The 19,712-nt window shown below is 42.0% G+C and overlaps 1 protein-coding gene across 5 annotated transcripts in view; it reads right to left on the bottom strand.

The window, feature by feature from the left end:
- TENM2 (teneurin transmembrane protein 2) overlaps nt 1-19,712 on the bottom strand; it is a 1,060,479-nt gene that overhangs the window by 420,370 nt on the left and 620,397 nt on the right. For 4 of the 5 annotated variants that reach the window (XM_010592330.3, XM_010592333.3, XM_003404644.4 and 1 more), the window contains one exon: nt 407-616. The exons of the other annotated variant lie outside the window; for it this stretch is intronic. In XM_010592330.3, the coding sequence (XP_010590632.1) occupies nt 407-616 (210 nt within the window). The remainder of the gene's footprint in view (nt 1-406; nt 617-19,712) is intronic. 5 annotated transcript variants of the gene reach the window in all.

Below are 19,712 nucleotides of genomic sequence, written 5' to 3'. Positions count from 1 at the left end.
AGGAAAAAGTCAGAAGCCAACTATCAAAAAACAAGGGATCTGAGGTGCACACAAATTGTGTGTATGAGGGCATTCAGGGTTACTCAGCTATGGCCAGCAGAGTAGTAATACAAAATTCAATATTCCAATGTCTCTCTGCACTTCACCTCTGAGACTGGTATTCTCTCACATGCAGCACTGGGAAAACTCCTTCCACCGAAGAAGCCCCAAATTCTGTTCAGATAAGCAAAGCCTCTTCAACAAAATTCTCTCGGAACCGCAATGCCACAAAACAAAATGTATTTCGCTTTGATGCTCCCCAGATCACCTTCCTCCCCATCCTTGTTTCAGAGTTGTCACTTTGCTGGAGAATTAAGAATGTCATGCATGAAACACCCCACATTCAGACACCCCAGAGTTTCCTTACCACTGCTGGACGCTTGCTGGGGCCCTGAGCATGCTCTGAGCAGGTATGAATTGGGGGAGAATTCCTCATCGGGGTTGGTGTCCATGATTTGATGGGAGGTATTGCTGTCTAGCAATGGCATCTGGCAGCTAACTGGTGGAGGATTATGGGAGCTAGGCAGCTGAGCAGATGGGAGGAGGCTAGACGAGGATGTAGGTGGAATGGGACGACCTGGGAGAGAGGACAGAGGGGTCAAAGGTCAGTAATGAGTGTCATGAGAGCATTCCAAGCAAGTTACATTGAAACCAGCTCACAATACAAATATTAAAAAAAAAAAAAAAAGTGAAATGCTCCAGATGTATCTTTCAGAGTAGTTTGATGTATCTCCAAAGTTCAAATTCATACTACAGGTAGTTGTATATTTCACAAAAGAGCATGAGCAGAAATACTCACTTACACATTGGAAAGGAAATCAGTCTGGCCACCATCGGCTTCTTTCTGTCTTGCCTGCTACTGTCCTAATCTAAGCCACCATCACCTCTCACTGAAGTATACTGATCTCCCTGCTTCCACTCTTGCCATATACCCATTTACTCTCCATCATCCCCATTCCTTCTCCACAGCAACCTGATATTTTATAGATAGATCTCAGGTCATGTCACTTGGCTGCTTATTGCCCTCCAATGGCTTCCTGTTGCACGTGGAATGAAGTCCAAATTCCTTATGATGATCTATGTCTTGTCTACTCTGGCCCATAGCTGTCTCTCCTACCTCACCTCTGGTAGTAGTGCTTGTTACTCTCCTCTTGGCTCTCGTCTTTATTCCTGTAGCTTAAACATGCCAAACCATTCCATCTTCAGACTCCTTACATTTCCTGTCCCTCCTTGCCAATAGTCATAAGCCTGCTTCTTCTCTTCATTCAAGACTTCCCTGTTTGCCCTTTTGGAAGTTGCCCTCCTGTCTTTTCTACCCCCTTAGCCTGTTTAAATTTATCCATAGCTCTTATCACTATTTGAAGGTGGACACCTTGTCTATTTCATTCACCCTTGCATCCTCAATGTTTCCCTAAAGAATAGCACTTGCCGAGTGAATGACCAAATAAATAAGGTCAGCTAAATGAAATTAATTAGTTTGGGGGAGAAGTGGTGGAAAGGGTGATACATTTGCATCCCTGAGAGTTGGCCAATGCCCCCAACTTTCTGCACCATGTGGTTTTGATTGGACACCATGGAGGAACTCCTACAAAGAGCAGCACATCCACTCTGGGCCATGAGGAGAGGCAGCCAGCCAGGCAGGAGTTGGGCAGTGGCTTGGAGCTGCCCTTGGGTCAAGAAGTTCTCCTCCCATGCAAAGGGCTGCTGCAACCTCTCTTTTCACGTGGCAGGGAGCACCTGGCAGCCAAATTGCTGCGTGAGGATAATCACCATGCGGGCTTTCACCTGCTTCACCCTTACGTCTCTGAGTCCTCACGCTTGCTTGCCTGCTGGTTTGTTTGTGTGGGAAGTTCAGGAAAATGAGCCAAGAAAACCCCATGGGATATGCCCTAGAGCTGGGGGTGTGGGGAAAAGGGCGAGGTGTTGGGAAAGGAGACTTGAGAATCAGGCTAGAGTTTTGACACAGGCAAAAAAATGCCTGAGCCAGAAGAATGTATTTTCCTGCTTTTAGATGCAATACACGCATTGAGGAAACTTTGGTGGCATTGCAGTTAAGAGCTATGGCTGCTACCTAAGAGGTCACCAGTTTGAATCCACCAGACACTCCCTGGAAACCCTATGGGGCAGTTCTACTCTGTTCTATAGGGTTGCTGTGAGTAGGAAGCAACTTGACAGCAATGGGTGTTTTTTGGTTTGCATGCGTTGAGACATTCTCGAACACCTCGTCTAGATGCTGATTTTTATGGTTGCTTGTGGGGGAGCTTTACTCTGTTCTTTCGGGTCGCTATGAGTCAGAATTGACTCGACGGCAGTGGGTAGGTTTCTAATTGTGTATATTGATCTGTTCTTTGGTACTTTTAAATGTTATTTATAGATTAGTTTGGATCAATAAAATATAAATCCCTTTCTAGGTCATGGTGCTAGACACTGACCATTTAAAAATAAGCAATGCCTACCCTCACAGAGCTCACAGTCTAGTGGGGGACACAGACCGGTAACTATGTCATTTCAGTACCACATGGTAAAGAGGTGAATGATGGCATGTAGGTACCTGGTACTGTAGAAGCAGAGAAAAGAGATGCCTGGTGGTGCAGTGGTTAAATGCTCGGCTGCTAACCAAAAGGTTGGTGGTTGGAACCCAGCAGCTACTCCATGGGAGAAGGATGTGGCAGGCTCCTTCCAGAAAGATTACAGCCTTGGAAACCCTATGGGGGAGCTCCACTTTGTCCTATAGGGTTGCTATGAGTCGGAATCGACTTGATGGGAATGGGTTTTGTTCAGCCTGGCCAGGTAGGGGCAGTATGGTGAGTGAAACAAGGATTTTTGGAAAAGATGATATCTAAGAAATCTTTGAAAGATGAGGAAAAGCAATTCTGGTGAGAGGGAACAGAATGAACAATAGCACAGAGTCGACGACCCTTGCGGAGGGTAAGAGTGGCAGAAAAGGATAGGAGCTAAGATACACTTGACGCTTTAAGGTCGGGGGCTCCTGCCCAGTAAAGCAATCAAAACGAAGTCAAATCATCCCTGAAATAGGTCAGTCAATAAATGCAGCTTGATTTAAAAAATTCAATTCATTCATAACTGTTAGGGGCCTGATGTTCCTGCCAGATGTTCTGGAAAAGGTAGACTGAACCCATCACCATTCCAGCAGAATCAGTGCTAACATTTAATCAATACCTTTTCCCATAGGTCTCCCTCTATTATCATAACGATCATCATTATTAGTATTTTAACTACGCAGAGTTATTGGGCAATGACAGTTACTCACTATGCTAGTCACTTTACAAATACTATCTCATTTAATCCCCCCAAAACCCTTTCATGTCGGAATTATTATAATCTCCACTTTTTTTTTTCCACTTTAAAGAGGAGGAAACTGAGGCTCAGAGAGGTGAAATGACATAGATAGTAAGTGGAGGGGGCCAGGAGTCAAATTCAGGTTTGTCTAATCCGAAATCCACCCTCTAACCACTCTGCCAGGTACTCGTCCAAACAGTATGGTGGAAAAAGTGGAGGAAGGTGACAAAAAATAAAATTAAATTAAAAAAGAGGAGGGTGAATTACAGGAAGTTATGTTTCCAGTTTCCCATCACTCACTCCTAAACACTCTCCAGAAATTTCAAGTAAGAAACATCTCTTTGAATAATGATTTCTAGCGTCCCACAGGGTTCAAAGCTTTTCTTGTAATTTGAATGTGAAGTTCAAAGTGGCTCCTTGATAGTAATGTAACCCTCTGCCTTCTTCAAGGCTCCTGAAGGCTGGGGCGCCTTGACCAGGGCGCTGTGACGTCAGTGTTGATGTTCACTTAGCAGTGACGCTCTGGTAGGAGCAGATTTTAACTCACAATCAATAAGCTTTCACATTTGTATTATTGAGGCATATCTGGAACTGCATGTTGAAGAACAAGGATGGCTGGAAGCCAATTTTTAAATTCCTTTGAGCGACTGAGGTGGAACTGAAGTTCAAGTGCAATTTTCTAGGAGCCTGATATGATAGTTGCTGTGAAATCATTCTTTACATGAACTTTTTGAAATTTTATTCAGCATGAATTCACTTCCTATGGTACAGACAGAACTGCTTTTTTAATTTATACAAATACAGACAATGAAAGAACCATTATAACACAATGGAAGCACTGGGGTTACTTCAGTGTATTGGGAAGACATGTCACAGAATTGTCTGCTTCCTGTTATTTCCCTGCCCCCCTTTCAATCCACGCTTTGGTTGCTCCTTAAACTCTGCTCCCTGGTACCTACTATTACTTGGGAAATTTCTCAGTCCCTAGATCTGCCCCAAACAAATGCTATGCTGTTCTGTATTTGCTATGTCATTTGCTAATTTCATTCATTTATGTTATATTTCCCCCCTTGACTATTCCAACTAACAGAGACCATCTGCACGGGCACAAACAGGTTCCGAAGTACAGGGGAGCAAGCTGGAACTTATTCAGGCTTGGTTTATAGGCCATTTTTTTTCTGGCAAAATTGCTCAGTGTGGGAAGAACATGAAACCAGAAGAGATATACTTACCTGGTTCCCACTTTATGCACCATAGAGCGCCCTGTTGCCCCAAACTATTTTTGAAATTCCATTTTGGATGGCTATAGAGTCCCTAGCAAATACACACACACACACACACACACACACAAAAAGCATTCAAAAAAGCAAAGAAAACATGCAAAGGCTGCAATATGTCATTCATTAAACTCATATGGTCTTGTATATGTGTGGGTGTGTACGTGTGTGTTTTCCAAGATCCCCATGTAAATCAAAGTCTCACTAATTGTGTGATTGGATTCCTCATGACCTTAAAAATGGGACTAAACTCAAATTTTCTAATTTATTGGTTTCCAAATGAATAAGATTTTGTGATTGTTTCAACTCATGAGTTTTTTGTGACTAAAAGGTCTGTAGCCAGACAAAGCAGTTCTATGTTAAATTTAATAGATTGGCAGCAGTGATTGGAGTGCCACATTGAGAAGGATTCTGAGGGAGCCATGGATTCCATGGGAAACAGTGCCATCGTCAATTAGAAAAATCATAGACATGGAGGTGGGGACAGGTAGCAGGTGCATAGCATTTATGTACCACCCATGCTGCTGGCCCTCATTCATTATCTGCTTCAGCCATACCCGAAAACTTCATCACACCACATCTGCAGCTGAAGCCACACTGCCCTAACTTCTATTGTCTCAATTACAACTCATTTTGCTCCTTAAATTAATTGGGAACCAGACATACCAGTTCTCCCACCCCAAGTCAACGAGCAACAATCTCCTCAAATCCCCAAAGCAGTAAATTTTATTAGTAAAATTGTTGCTCTGCCCAACCCTTTTCAATGTACTCACTAGTTCATTATAGAGGGCATGTTGCAGATCAGTTCCCAAAATTCACTAAAACAACTGGTTCCTTTTACACTGAAAAGATTAATCATTGGGGACCATAGTCTTGGGGGACATCTAGGTCAATTGGCATAATACAGTTCATAAAGAAAGTGTTCTACATCCCACTTTGGTGAGTAGGGGTCTTAAAAGCTTATAAGTGGCCATCTAAGATACACTTACTGGTCTCATACCACCCGGTGCAAAGGAGAATGAAGAAAACCAAAGACATAAGGAAAATATTAGCCCAAAGGACTAAAGGACCATATGAACCAGAAACTCCACCAGCCTGAGACCAGAAGAATTAGATGGTGAGTGGTTACCACCAATGACTGCTCTGACAGGGATCACAACAGAGAGTGCCAGGCCAAGTGAAAAAAAAATGTAGAACAGAATCCAAATTCATGAAAAAAGACCAGACTTACTGGCCTGAGACTGAAGGAACCCCCACAACTACGGCCCCCAGACACTCTGCTAACCCAGAACTGAAATCATTCCTGATGCCTACGTTTCAGACAAAGATTAGACAGACCTATAAAACAAAAAATAACACATGTAAGGAACATGTTTCTTAGGTCACTCAAATATACAAGACCAAAAGGACAGCTCCTGTCCAAAAGCAGGATGAAAAGGCCGGAAGGCACAGGAACTGAACAAGTGGACACAGAGATTCTGGGGTGGAAAGGGGGAGCATACTGTCATGTTGTGGGGATTGCAACCAATGTCACAAAACAATATGTGTATAAATATTTTAATGAGAAATTAATGTGAGCTGCAAACTTTCACCTAAAGCACAGTTAAAAAAAAAAAAAGACTAATGGCAAGTAGATATTAAAATATTCTGTGTAGGCAATGCATAAGTGATCTGTGCAGTGACAGGGTATAAGGATATTTGGTGGAGCAAAGAGACATTCCCAAAAGGCAAGGGAAAAAACAGTACCACAATAATTGTATTCAAAATAAGTCTGAAGATATCATTCTAATTGTAGTAATAATAAGTGTAATAATAGCTAACATTTGACATATGTGATCTTGCATTCTGCTGGGAACTAAAATATTTTGAACATGTTTTTCTCTTTTTATGTTTCACAACTTTTCTATGAACTGCTGTTAGCATTACCATTACGGGTGAAGACACTGAGGCTTAGGTGTACTAATTTTCCTAACGTCACTCTGTTAGAAAAGGGCAAAGGTGGGATTTGGACCTAGGCACCCTGAATGGCACAATGGTTAAGTGCTTGGCTGCTAACTGAAAGATTGATGGTTCAAACCCACCAGTGGCTCCATTGGGAGAAAAGACCTGGCAATCTGCTCCCAGAAGGATTACAGCGTAGCAAATCCTACAGGGCAGTTCTACTCTTTCCTATAGGGATGCTATGAGTCAGAATCGACTCGAAGCCACACAACACCCCTGACTCCAAAGCTTAAGCTTGGAACGGTTTATACATTCCTTCTACTATTTCCCACATTATACAAGAAAAAAAAAAAACACAAGAGTAGGTGTTAAAAAATGAACCACAAGCTGGGCCTGAAGTTTATCGGTTCTCTTCTGGAATGCACTACGAGGGTCATCCTAGAGAAAGGAATTAGCCGTGAGTAGAAACAAGACTCTGCCTGGAAATAACCACAGTGAGTGTTCACATAGAATAAATTACCTCTTGTAAAGAGAGAAAAACAATTATTGAATCAAAGACTAAAAATCCTCTGTGGGTCTGATAAGTTCAAGGACTTAATAAAATACATATGGTTTTTGTGTTAAAATTGGTTATTGCAAAAGGACTGCGGTAACATAGATAAACCAGTTGGTTTAAATGATGTAAACAATTGTCCTAACGACATTTCCCAATACCTGTTGTTTTTTCAGAAGTATGACTAAAATTATCTACTTTCGTCCAAATGTGGAAACCCTGGTGGCATAGTGGTTAAGTGCTATGGCTGCTAACCAAAAGGCTGGCAGTTCGAATCCACCAGGTGCTCCTTGGAAACTTTATGAGGCAGTTCTACGCTGTCCTATAGGGTCGCTATGAGTTGGAATTGACTCGATGGCAACGGGTTTGGTTTTTTCTTTTTCTTCCATATGTTTGGGGGTTGTGAGGCCCCTAGTTTTTGAAGGAGTTAAAATCCAAGGTATGCAAATATGTACATAGATACATTTTCAATACCTGAGATGCTGCCCTGTTTTGCTTGCATTCAATGATTCTTTTAGAAATATGGCCTTACTTGCCCTTGAATTCCATGAAAAAAATTTTCAGGAAAGGGCATCGGATTTTTCAAGTTCTGTCTTGTTATGAGCTCAGAACTTGCAAGGGGTGTGTGATGGGACATTCTTTATCAAGGTATGATAGGTTTCAACAGGGCACCAGAGAAACCATTATGGTGGGAGTCATCTCAACCATATAATAAGAATCTTGTGGACCTTAAAGAGTAGGGAAGAGATCGAGGCAGAGGTCTATTTGTGCCCAATAAGGCAAAGACTAGAGGAGCTTTCTGTCTTCAGCATTGGAGAGAAACTCAGATTGACTTCTAACTGGCATCAGGCCTTATATAAACCAACCATACTAACCTTGGGGTAGGGAGGGGAGGATTCAATTTCTTGTCTATACCTTAAAAAAAAAAACTAAAGAAATTAATTTCAATTTCTACATATGTACAGTGCAAAGTATCTTAAAATTTAAAAATGTATTATATATGTAGCAGGCTACTCCTATTTAGTCCTGACATTAGACTAGAGCAGTCATTCTCAACTGGGAGCAATTTTGCCCCCTTGGTGACATATGGCAATATGTGGAGACATTTTTGATTGTCACAACTGAGAGGGGGGCAGGGTGCTACTAGCACCTAGTAGATAGAGGCCAGGGATGCTGCTAAACATCCTACGATGCACAGGACAGACCCTCACAACAAAGAATTATCTGGTCCAAAATGCCATTAGTGCCGCAGATGAGAAGCCCTGGGCTAGAAGCTGCAGCTCTTGTTTCCAGCTGATACCAGTCGGGCAAGTGTTCGAAGTCAAAAACTTGACTCAGTCAGCTTTTCCCTCCCCACCCACACCCAACAAAACACCAAGCAAATAAGTTTAAATTGCCATTGGGGAATTGAAGTCAGAGGGAGGGAAAGCTTCCTCAAAGCGAACCTAATTAGTCACTGAGGGAGGTTAGAGCATAGCTTTCTCCAGAGGTGGGTGAAAGCTGTATGTCAAGAGAGAGTTCGACGGCCTTTTTAGAGGCAGGAGATACAGGAGAGAATGTTCCAACTCCATTTTATGTTATTTAGCTTCACCCGAGGAGTTTTCATTATGCCCTCTTATGTCTTCTCAATGAGGCAGTATCAGCCTAACCAGGTTTGCTCTACTCCACATCACCCCTTTTAAAGTTTTTACTTTGACAGCAGAAGACCTAATTGCCCTCTTCACTTACACTTCATTGAACTCACTAAAGCCCGGTAAAACATTTTCTCGAAAACAAATCGTTTTCAGATGGCCCTGGCAAACTATCCCGATTTCACACAAACCATTATACATAACTTATTGGAACAGTGGCTTACTGTTGGACTTGCCCCAGTTAAAGGGCCTCTTTCAGGAGCTCGAGCATGAACTGTCTTCACAGTTTGGGGCTCTATGCATTTAGGTGTCATTGCTATATCACCAACAACTTGCATGTTTATGTATCACATCTTCCTGGCAGCATTGCACTTAGGGAGGTGTCAAATATAGATCAGGCTAGAGATCGAGAGTAGAGTTTATTTTTGAAATAACATGATTTCTATGATTTTCTAATGCCAGTCTTCTCATATTCATGAAGTAAAATGCAGTGAATCTGTGCTGTTTCCACTTTGGAGGATACAAATCCACTTCACTTGCCATGAAAAAACTGTTTACCAAAAGGCAAAGGATCCACAAATACCTTCTCACCAGAAATTCCTAGTTGCTGGATAAACCAAAAACCAAACCTAGTGCCATCGAGTCGATTTCGACTCATAGCGACCCTATAGGACAGAGTAGAACTGCCACATAGAGTTTCCGAAGAGCACCTGGCGGATTTGAACTGCCGACCCTTTGGTTAGCAGCCGTAGCACTTAACCACCATGCCACCAGAGTTTCCAGTTGCTGGATAGGTGATCTTAATTACATCTTCTAGATCCTCTAAGGTGAGACAGCATTATGATTTGGTCTACATAAGTGCTGTAAAGTAGAACTTTCTGTGGTAACAGACACGTCCTATGTCTGCACTATCTGTTGTTGTTGTTGTTAGTCACCATCAAGTTGGCCTCTGACCCATCCTGACCCAATATACAACGGGACAAAATGCGGCCTGATCCTCCATTATCCCCATGATTGGTGGTGGTTGGGACTGTTGTGATCCATAGAGTTTTCATTGGTTGATTTTTGGAGTAGATAGCCAGGATTTTCTTCCTAGTCCATTTCAGTCTAGAAGTTTTCTGAAACCTGTTTGGCATCATAGCAACATGCAAGCCTCCGTGATAGATGAATGGTGGCTTGCACATGAGGTTCCTTTGCGGGAATTGAACTTGGGTCTCCCTCATAAGAGATGAGAATTCTACTGCTGAGCCACTGCTGCTCCCACACTGTCTATTAAATGTATCTATTGAGTACATAAAATGTGGCTAGTGCAACTGAGAAATGGGATTTCTAATTTTAATTTAAGTAGCCCCATATGTCTAGTGGCTACCATATTGGACAACACCATCTAAACAATTGTTCTAGTTTCCCTGTTATTGGCCTCCCTCAATTCCGTTTCTCCCTTCCATACAAAAGCCAGCATATTTCTGAATGTACAAATTTGCTCATGTCCTGCTCCTTCTTTCAACTCTTCCAAGACTCCCTACTGCCTGCCTACATAATACAGCTCAAACTCTTACAAGGCAATTATCTCTTCTTATACCCCTTCATTTCCTATGCTGTAACCACACCAAAACAACTGGACTATTGATATGCATCTTTCCTTTCTCACATCCCTCCCTCTGTATGGAAGGTGTTCCCTTTTCATTTGTAGTCTCAACCTCCCCCTCAAAATCTCCATAAATACTCAGCTCAAGCATCACCTTCTCCGTAAGTTTTTTTCCTGATCACTCCACCCACTGGTACCCAGGGCACACTTCTATCATTGCCCTGGGACATATTAAATTGTCTAAACGTTTGGCTCTTTTTGAGACAGTGAGTGAATGTGGGTAGAGATTGAGGGTTATACATCTTTGTATCCTAGATGTCATCCCAGAGCCTGCACACACAAAAAATGTGATTGGTTATAACAATTCACTCCACAAATATTTATTGGACATATATCGAGTGTGTATGGTATTGACTTTGGCACCTGCCATTACTGGGTGCTGTGGCTGTTGGTCTCAAGTTTTAGGCACCTCTTAGTGTGTAAGTATCCTGCTGAGCAGAGGTGCTTTTGAGTTTAAATGTCAGCATATACATATATTTTTTAATAGAGTGGCCCAGAATATTAAGTCACTACTTTATCTGGTGCTCCAGTGAAGGCATAGTAGTCTTTCACAACCTTGGGGGAAAATCTGAGTGTTTTATTTACTGAGAGATGGTATATCAGTCTCTAAGATGGCACCTCCCTAAGGGATTTTCAAGGGTGGTGGTATGATCAAATTTTTTGGCTCATCTGCTAACTTTAGAATCTACCTCCAGTACAAGATGCAATTTCACTCTAATTAAGAAAGCTTCCTACCCTAGGGAACTCTTTGGGAGATGTGATCCAACACTATCCAACAATGTAAAATTGAAGTGCTAAATTCTGTGTGTGGGCCATACCACTGCTTACTGAGTTGTCTCACTGTGCTGAGGAACACACAGAATATACACTGGGCTATTTCCTTACCTTTCCGGAACCTACATTACACTGTCAAAAGACCTTAGTTTGAGGAAAAACTGCAAGATTTAAAGAAACTGTATGCCCATGTTGAAACTTAATTTTCAAAGGGCTCCCTTGGAAAATATATGATCCTCTGTGATACAAAGGAATCTGCCTTACTCATTTTTCTATTCACCTCTTGTGATTGTGGGTTTATGGAAACATCACCAGTAGCTAAGATTTATTGAGCTATATGATATACCAATATTACTTCTAAGCCCTTTAGATATATTAAGATATTTAATATCACAGCAACCCTTTGGGGTAAGTAATATTATCCCCATTTCAAAGACAAGGAAACTGAAGTACACAGGGGATGAGTGGAGGGTGAGGAAGAACTTGAACTCACGCATTCTGACTCTAAGCTCGTATCACACAGCACAGGAAATGATGACTGGATTTAATTAACCTTTGTAATAACAAAGTACGAACCACCGATGGGGCAATATGGTTGGCAATGGAACCAGACTGACATTCAAATTTTGGCTCTGCTACCAGTTTGCTGGGTGACTTTGGGCAAGTTGCCTAAATTCTCTGCACTCAATGGCCTGATAAACAAAATGCATATAAACACACTTCACGGGTTTTTATAAATTTTAAATGAGATATTTTATATAAAATTTTGGAAGTCAACGGTATTATCATTCGTTAAAAGGGTATCATATAGGTGTCCCATTCCCCCTTCCAGAACCTTTTGAGGATTAAATGAATAATATATATGAAATACGGTGCAAACAGAAAAGCGCTCCACAGATGACAATTGTTTTCATGATCATTATTGAAAGATTTCCTTTTCCAAGGCTTTGTCTGCAGACTGCCAACAGTTCTAAATGGTCAATCTGTGTTTTGGCATGTGTTTTAGGGACAAGAAAGATAAACAAGGGCTCTATGCTGCAACTTCTTGGGCTATTTCATTTCTCTGCCACCCATGCTCATAATACCTTACCCATTCCTCATCGAATGGTCCTTGATGAGATGCTGAAGATAAGCCATGTTGGGAGTGTAACCATTCAAAGCCAATCAAAAAGCTGAAATGCTCCCCTCAATGACGTAGAAACATTTTGAAACTAAAATTGAAAGTGCAAACGAGGATGGTATGAAAAAAACAACACCCAAAAGAATTGCTACGTAGTCTGTTCCCACTCAGGGTGACCCCGTGGGTGTCAGAGTAGAGCTGTGCTCCACAGGGGTTTCAATAGCTGTTTTTTTGGAAACAGATCACCAGTTCTTTCTTTCAAGGGGCTTCAGAGTAGACTTGAACCTCCAACCTTTAGGTTAGTAGCTGAGTATGGTTAACCATTTGAGCCACCTTGGGACTCCAAACCAGTTGCTATCAAGTTGACTCTGACTCATGACAATCCCATAGGTCTGGTTTATTAGGAGGACATGAAGGTTATATGCATCAATTCGTTCCATTCCTAAATAATAGCTTGAAAGTCATTGCTTTGTTTCTGAAAAATCCCCACTAGCAGTACAGTTACTGAAAGTACTGGATCAGGAGTCAGAAGACTAGATTTTTTTTTTTTTTTTTTTTATTGTGGCTCAGTTGTTACCTAGTTGTGTGATTTACGGCAAACAGTGCAACCTTGTTAGGTATCAGTTAACACATGCAATTTTATTATACTATCACATAGCAAGGAGCCCTGGTGGTGCAGTGATTAAGTGCTCAGCTGCTAACTGAAAGGTCAGTGGTTTGAATCCACCAGCCGCTCCATGGAAGAAAGATGTGGCAGTCTGCTTGCGTAAAGATTGCAGCCTTGGAAACCCTATGGGGCAATTCTACTCTGTCCTACAGGATCACTATGAGTTGGAATTGACTTGATGGCAATGGGTCTGGGTTTGGGTATCACATAGCACTACCTAGTACTTTGAAGAAACATGATGATACACTCTATGCCTAATGAAGCTTATATTCCAGTAGAAGAGACTAATACTTGCTAACATTTCTTGAGCATCCATGATGTTCTAGGCAGTGTGTGTAGTACTTTCCATGAATTATAATTTATGTAACCCTTCCAGCAACACTATCTGACAGGCCCTATGATTTTCCTCATTTTATAGATGAGGACAATGAGGCTTACAGAAATCAAGGGACTTGACCAAGGCAACACAGGAAGTAATTGCTAGGGCCAAGATTCTAATTCAGATCTCTCTGACTAAGCATTGTATGGTCACGGAGAGTCATCACAATGTAAGAGATGCAAACCGAGAAGAGTGAGGAATTCCAATTGGCATAAACCAGTGTGGGTGTGACTAAGTAATCTGTAGTGAGCTTTCCTTTGACTTTATATTCCACAAGTTCTGAATATTCTTCTGTCCATGTGACAAGTATAGAGAAAAATAATTGGGCCAAGAGCACATGGTGAGGTTGTATGTTGGTAGAAATTCATAACCTTTCCCTTGGACCTTCCCCCACTTTCTCCATGCCTGGCTCACTTTCTTCATGAAGGTCAAAGTGAACCTTCACATTTCCCTCTTCAGGCCCCCAGAGGCAAGCGATTGTGAGTAGTGTTCTCTGAATGCCCACTTAGAACAGCCCCCTGGAAAACCATGCATCAATATAGGCAGCTGGAGAAATTTAAGGAAAAATTCAGCCTTCTGGGGGCAAGACGAAGCATTAAAAGAGAAAGGGGGAGGAGAAGTAACTACACAAGCAGGAGCATGATCACAATGCCAGCCAGATACATCAGCCATGAGGTTAGTCGGTACTGGTTGCCAAGTGACCGATTTGTATCTGAAACAGCACTTTGCTTTGCTGTGGCTGAGAAGATGTGAAAGGAGAGAAGTTATGGAAAGCTGCCATGATATCCATGCAGCCAAGTGGCATGCTGAAGTGCTAAGGTGTCTTAGTTCAGCTCATCAGAAGTTGGTGTGTATGTGTGTTTGCACACACAAGCACACATGTACACTCTTAAGCTGATTAGAGTCAGCAAAATTAGTACACATCCACAGGGCACTCTTGGCCAAGTCTCAATTTTCATAAAGAATGCCTTTCTCGCCTTTTACAAGCCCGTTTGAAGACCTGCAGTGCATCCTGGCTACAATTCAAAGCCCATCTAATGAAAGCACCTCCACTGTCAGCAACGTTAATGTCACTTTAAAGAGTGTGAAATGTTGCTAAATGTGTCAGGAAACAATTAGATAACATAAGACGCATGTTTTTTGGGTGCACAGAGAAATATATTATGCAGGCGGGAGATAAACGCAAAGTTTTCTGAGCTCTAGCATATTCAGCACTCTCCCTCTCTCTTTTTTTAATCCAACAGAGAAATTGTTTGGCAAGAGTAAGCCCTGTTTCAAATACTTGGAAGAGGGAGAAAGGCCTGCTTTGCCTCTGACTGCTGTCGCTTGAGCCCTGTGCTATCAGGCTCAGCAAGATACAAACAGCCTTCCACTCAAATTAAATGTGTGTCCTCCTAATTAGCATTATAAATATAGGTTTCTGTGAGCCAGAGTTGATAAAATTACAGTGTTGGGCTGGAAAGGAACCCACCGCTCTCCAATGCAGAAACAATGGCTGTCGCATTTGCAGGGTAAGAACAATGTTCCCCGAGCCTGCCCCAATCTTCAGAGGTCAGCCTGGGGAAAGAAGGTAAATGCCAGGCAGGCTGACATTAGGACAGGAAGCCAGGCCCAAATGCAATCTGTATTTTGTGTATGATGGTGTAAAGTTGGGCTCTTAAACTCTGGGGAGAATGGGTCTTATAGCAAAACTTCTCTGTGGAGTTTTGTCATCTCCACCATCTATGGTATTCCAAATAAGGCCTCACAACCACAAGCAAGATGCGACTAAAATGGACTTTTCACCTGTTGCCAACTCCAGCAGAGACCTAGTGGTGCAATGGTTAAAGGCCTTGGCTACTAAAAGAAAGGTCTGCAGTTTGAACCTACCAGACATTCCACAGGAGAAAGGTCCTGGTGATCTACTCCCATAAAGATTAAAAAAAAAAACAAACAAACCCAAACCCAGTGCCGTCGAGTCGATTCCGACTCATAGCATAAAGATTTACAGCCTAGGAAACCCATGGGGGCAGTTCTACTCCGTCGCGTGGGGTTGCTATGAGTGGGATTCTGCGCAACGGCAGAAAACAACCAAGCCCAGCACTGCTGTCCGTGGTGCTGAAACATCATGTCTCACAGGAAAAGGTTGTCTCTCCCCCAACCCTGAGACTGGTCTGCCCAACTTCTTTGGGGAAGAATTCTGAATTAAGCGAGGGAATAGATGGAGGAGAGAGAGAGAAAGGAGAGGGTAAATAAAGACAGGTATGGGCAGAGGCTCTGGAATAAGCATAGCCATTGACCGATTGTTGAGTGTGGAAATGTGAAATTATTTGTTTTAACACTGTTTTCAAGTCATCCCAGTTACCAAGAAAGAAACCACTACTAAAGAGGACTGAAATGATGAAAGACTGAAGGTGAGTGAGGAATTTGTGTGTCAAGGGATGCAACGATGTGCAATTTTGGACATGAACAAACAGGTTTGTGTGGGCAGCCAACAAACATCATCACAACAGAGCTGAGGTGATCGAAGCATTACCATCAGTAAACTTACACAAAAATGCTCAGCCTTTTTCAGAGAGCACAGACAATCGAGGCTTCCAGCTCATATCTGCTTCATAATTCATGTAGTTCTGTCACATTAGATTAAGTCTCAGAATTTGGGGGTGGGGTTGACCCACTGGCTATCTGCCCCACAAAGCTTCTATTTAGAATAGATTTCTAGTTATCTCTCACTTTTTTTTTTTTTTTTTGAGGCTGGTAAAAGCTATAGAATTATTTAGATAAAGCCAAAGAAAACTAAGCATAAAGTTCACAGGATGCTATCTAGCTCTAAAAGGAACCTCAGACAATATCTGGACCAACCACTTCGCTTTGCTATTAACAAAATTGTGGTTCAGAAAGAGAAAGTGGGTTTTCCTAGACCACATAGTTAGTTAGTGACCTGAGAGTCCAGGGTTTTGTCCACTAAATTATACTCCTTTCTAAATATTCAGGTTAGAGGACAAGCAGAGAAACAAAAGTTCAAGTTAAGATGAAAAGAATCTGGCTCCAGAGCAAATTGTATTAGTGAGCTGCAATTCTATCATTCTAATACAAGCTGTGTAAAATAGTTATCTCCCTTCCTCCCCCCACCCTCCCAAATTTAATATTAGACTCTTCTTTTTCAAACTCTGTTCTTGGGAACACTGGGTTTTCTCATGATGCAAACAGGTGTCCCAGGAAATAAGGGTTTCATGATCAAATGGTTTATGCAGTGTGAAATGGCATGAGAAGCATGTCCATATCAAAAGAAAAAGAGTCCCATTATACCCTATACGGGTGTGATCACATCTGAACTGGTTTACTCCATTCCATTCTGGGCTGATATCTTAAGAGCCGAGTTGAGAAGTTGGAGTTGCCCAGGAGAGGAAATTCAGATTGATATGTGTGCTAGGAATCATTTAGTAGGTTAAAGGCCCTACTGCTCTTGACCCTGCAAAAGAGATAAGGGAAGTTTTATCAATTCTCAAATAATTGCGCCATTACCCATGGAAGAAGAAATGAACTTTTATAAGTTGGCTCAAATGCCAGTACTAGGAGTAATGAATGTTAAAGGAGGCAGATTCAGCTTACTATGTATTGCATTTATCTATGCCTCCTCTTTATATAAGTTCTACCTGGTATCAGGAGTTCCTGGATGGTGCAAATGGTTAACATGCTTGGCTGTTAACTGAAAGGTTGGTGGTTTAAGTCCACTCAAAAGTACCTTGGAAGAAAGGCCTGGTGATTTATTTTAAAAAAATCAGCTGTTGAAAACATAGTTCTAAGGAACACAGTTCTACTCTGACACACATGGGTTCACTTCTTCCTAGAGTGTAATGTACTCTTCGTTCATTCAACACATAAGTATCTACTCAATACCTACTACATGTCAAGATCTCTTCTAGGCACTGGCATTGCTCTAGGTGATTGTTTAATCTGTGCTGTTATTGTTGTTTAAATTTTCCATCTCCAAAACACCTAACAAAGTTCTTGCACACAGAAAGTGTTTAATAAATATTGTTGGCAAAATGGCTAAACACACAAAGAGCTTTCTAACAACAATTACTGAATAGCATCAGAAACAGCACCCTTGTAAGGTAGGGAGCTCCCCATCACAGAAATTACTTTAGGAGTGCTGAGTAGCCTTGGAAAACCCTGGTGGCGTAGCGGCTAAGTGCTACGGCTGCTAACCAAGAGGTCGGCGGTTCAAATCCACCAGGCGCTCCTTGGAAACTCTATGGGGCTGTTCTACTTTGTCCTATAGGGTCGCTATGAGTCAGAATCGACTCGGCGGCAGTGGGTTTGGTTTTGGGGTTTGGAGTAGCCTTGTGAGTAAAGCCATAGACAAGGTTTTGGATTTGGTCAGAGGCCCTTTCAATTCCATTCCGGCTGTAAAGCCCCATAACTTTGTGATCATTCTTATCACTCCCCCTTGGGGGAAAGGAGACAAAGAGGACCATTTAGAGGACATCTGAAAGTAAACAATCTGCCCAGATATTCCCCCCACCCCACCTGAAGTCAAGGACACATTTGGTTTCGTGCCTTCTGCACATCTGAAAAATTGTAGTTCCCAGCTGAAAACTGAGACCCATATAGACTCGTGCATCCTTAGAGGACTTAACTTTATTTAAATGGAACTTGTCACTGTGTTGAAACTTAAGCTCAAATTAATTATAACAAGTGTAATATTTGGCCAACCTTAGTCTCATGATTCAACATTCCCCCTTGATCAGTTTCCAGAGCTAAATGAGAGCCTATAACCACTCACAATGTAATAACACTTTTTTGCTTTTATGACTGCTTTCATCTGTGGATCTCAAAGCATGGTGCAAACAGTAATTAATGTTCACCTAGGAGGTAAGGATGTGTTTACCTGGCTCATCTGGCAAAGCAGTGGGGGGTGGGGAGGAGGTGGAGACTGGCCAGTGTCCAGGCAGAAACTGGAATGGTGGGCTCCCTTGTCCCATCTGTATTTTCTATGATCCCAGTAAACTAGTCACATTGTTCATCTAAGCAAAGAGTTGACATATGTATACCTAAACTAAAATAGTTTCTATCTAGTATAAGAGAAGTCAAAATAACGGATTGTGCTGAAGATAAAAGGACTAGCAGGGAATTTTCATCAGAGTTACTGGATCAGTCATCAAAAAAGATTCTAAACCCTTCCTTCCACTCTCCCTCCCTGCTTTCTTTTCTACTTCCTTCCTCCCTTTCTTTCTTCCATTCATTTAACACATATTCTTTGAGTGTCTAATAAATACATGTCAGGCACTGTTCTATGGACTAGGGCTATGAAGTGCAAAACCAAAATCCTTACCTTCCTGGATCTTACATTCTGATGGGGATAGAGGACAACCAACAAGCAAATAACAGCCGAAGTAACAACAAATAATTATATATTTATAGACACACACACATATGCATGCATATACGGGCTATAAGGGAAAAGAGAGAAAGTTCAAACGAATAAGAGTGGCAGTGTGAGGGGAAAAAGGTGGGTACTACTTAATATAAGGCCATCAGAAGGGATGAGCTCCCAGTTAAAATAACATTTGAGCAGGGATATGAAGGAAGTGAGGGAGGGAACCATGCAGCTATTTAGGAAAAGAATGTTTCAGACACAAGGAAATATACAAATTCTGGCTCTGAGCTGGTGGCATGCTTGGTATATTCCAGGAATAGCAAGCAGATCAGTGAGCCTGGAATAAAATAAGAGATGGGGAAGAGGGGGCTGCACAAGCCACTGTGAGATCTTTGGCTTTGACTCTGAGTGAGATGGGAAGCCTCTGGAGGTCCTGAGGGAAGAGAGATGGGATGTGATGTAGGGTTTAGCAAGATCACTTTGGCAGCTTTGTTGAGAATAGACCTAAGGGAGGCAAGAGCAGAAGCAGGGAGACCCATCAGAAGGTGGTTGCAATAATCCAAGCAGGAGATGACAGGAGCGTGGAGTAGAGTGGTGGTGGTGGTGATGAAATTGAAAAACATCAGATTCTGGATATATTTGAAGGTAAAGCCGATAAGTTCTACTGATGGATTAATGTGGGCATGAGAGAAAGATGGGCGTCAAAAATGATTCGGTCTTTGGCCCAAATAAGCATGGCTAAGGAGGTCTGTCGTTCTGTGGTACATAGGGTCACTATGAGTTGGAACCAACTCGACGGCACATAGCAACAGCAACAACGAGGTCTCAGTCCTACCGCATTTGCATCCAGCTTGCTTTAGCAAACAACGTAAGCTGACAAACAGAACTGGATTGAAAACCATTCTAAGTGTTTGAAAACAATATTCATCTTTGCCTAGAATACCCTTCTCAGACAGATAGGCAGATCATTTTAACAGAGCTACATCTCCGAGCAAGAAAGAGGTTCACAAAAGGCTTTCCA

The sequence above is a fragment of the Loxodonta africana genome, chromosome 2 (genome assembly GCF_030014295.1).
Source record: "Loxodonta africana isolate mLoxAfr1 chromosome 2, mLoxAfr1.hap2, whole genome shotgun sequence".
Classification (NCBI taxonomy): domain Eukaryota; kingdom Metazoa; phylum Chordata; class Mammalia; order Proboscidea; family Elephantidae; genus Loxodonta; species Loxodonta africana.
The sequence above is the reverse complement of the archived record's forward strand: the minus strand, read 5'-3'. Positions and strand labels throughout refer to the sequence as shown.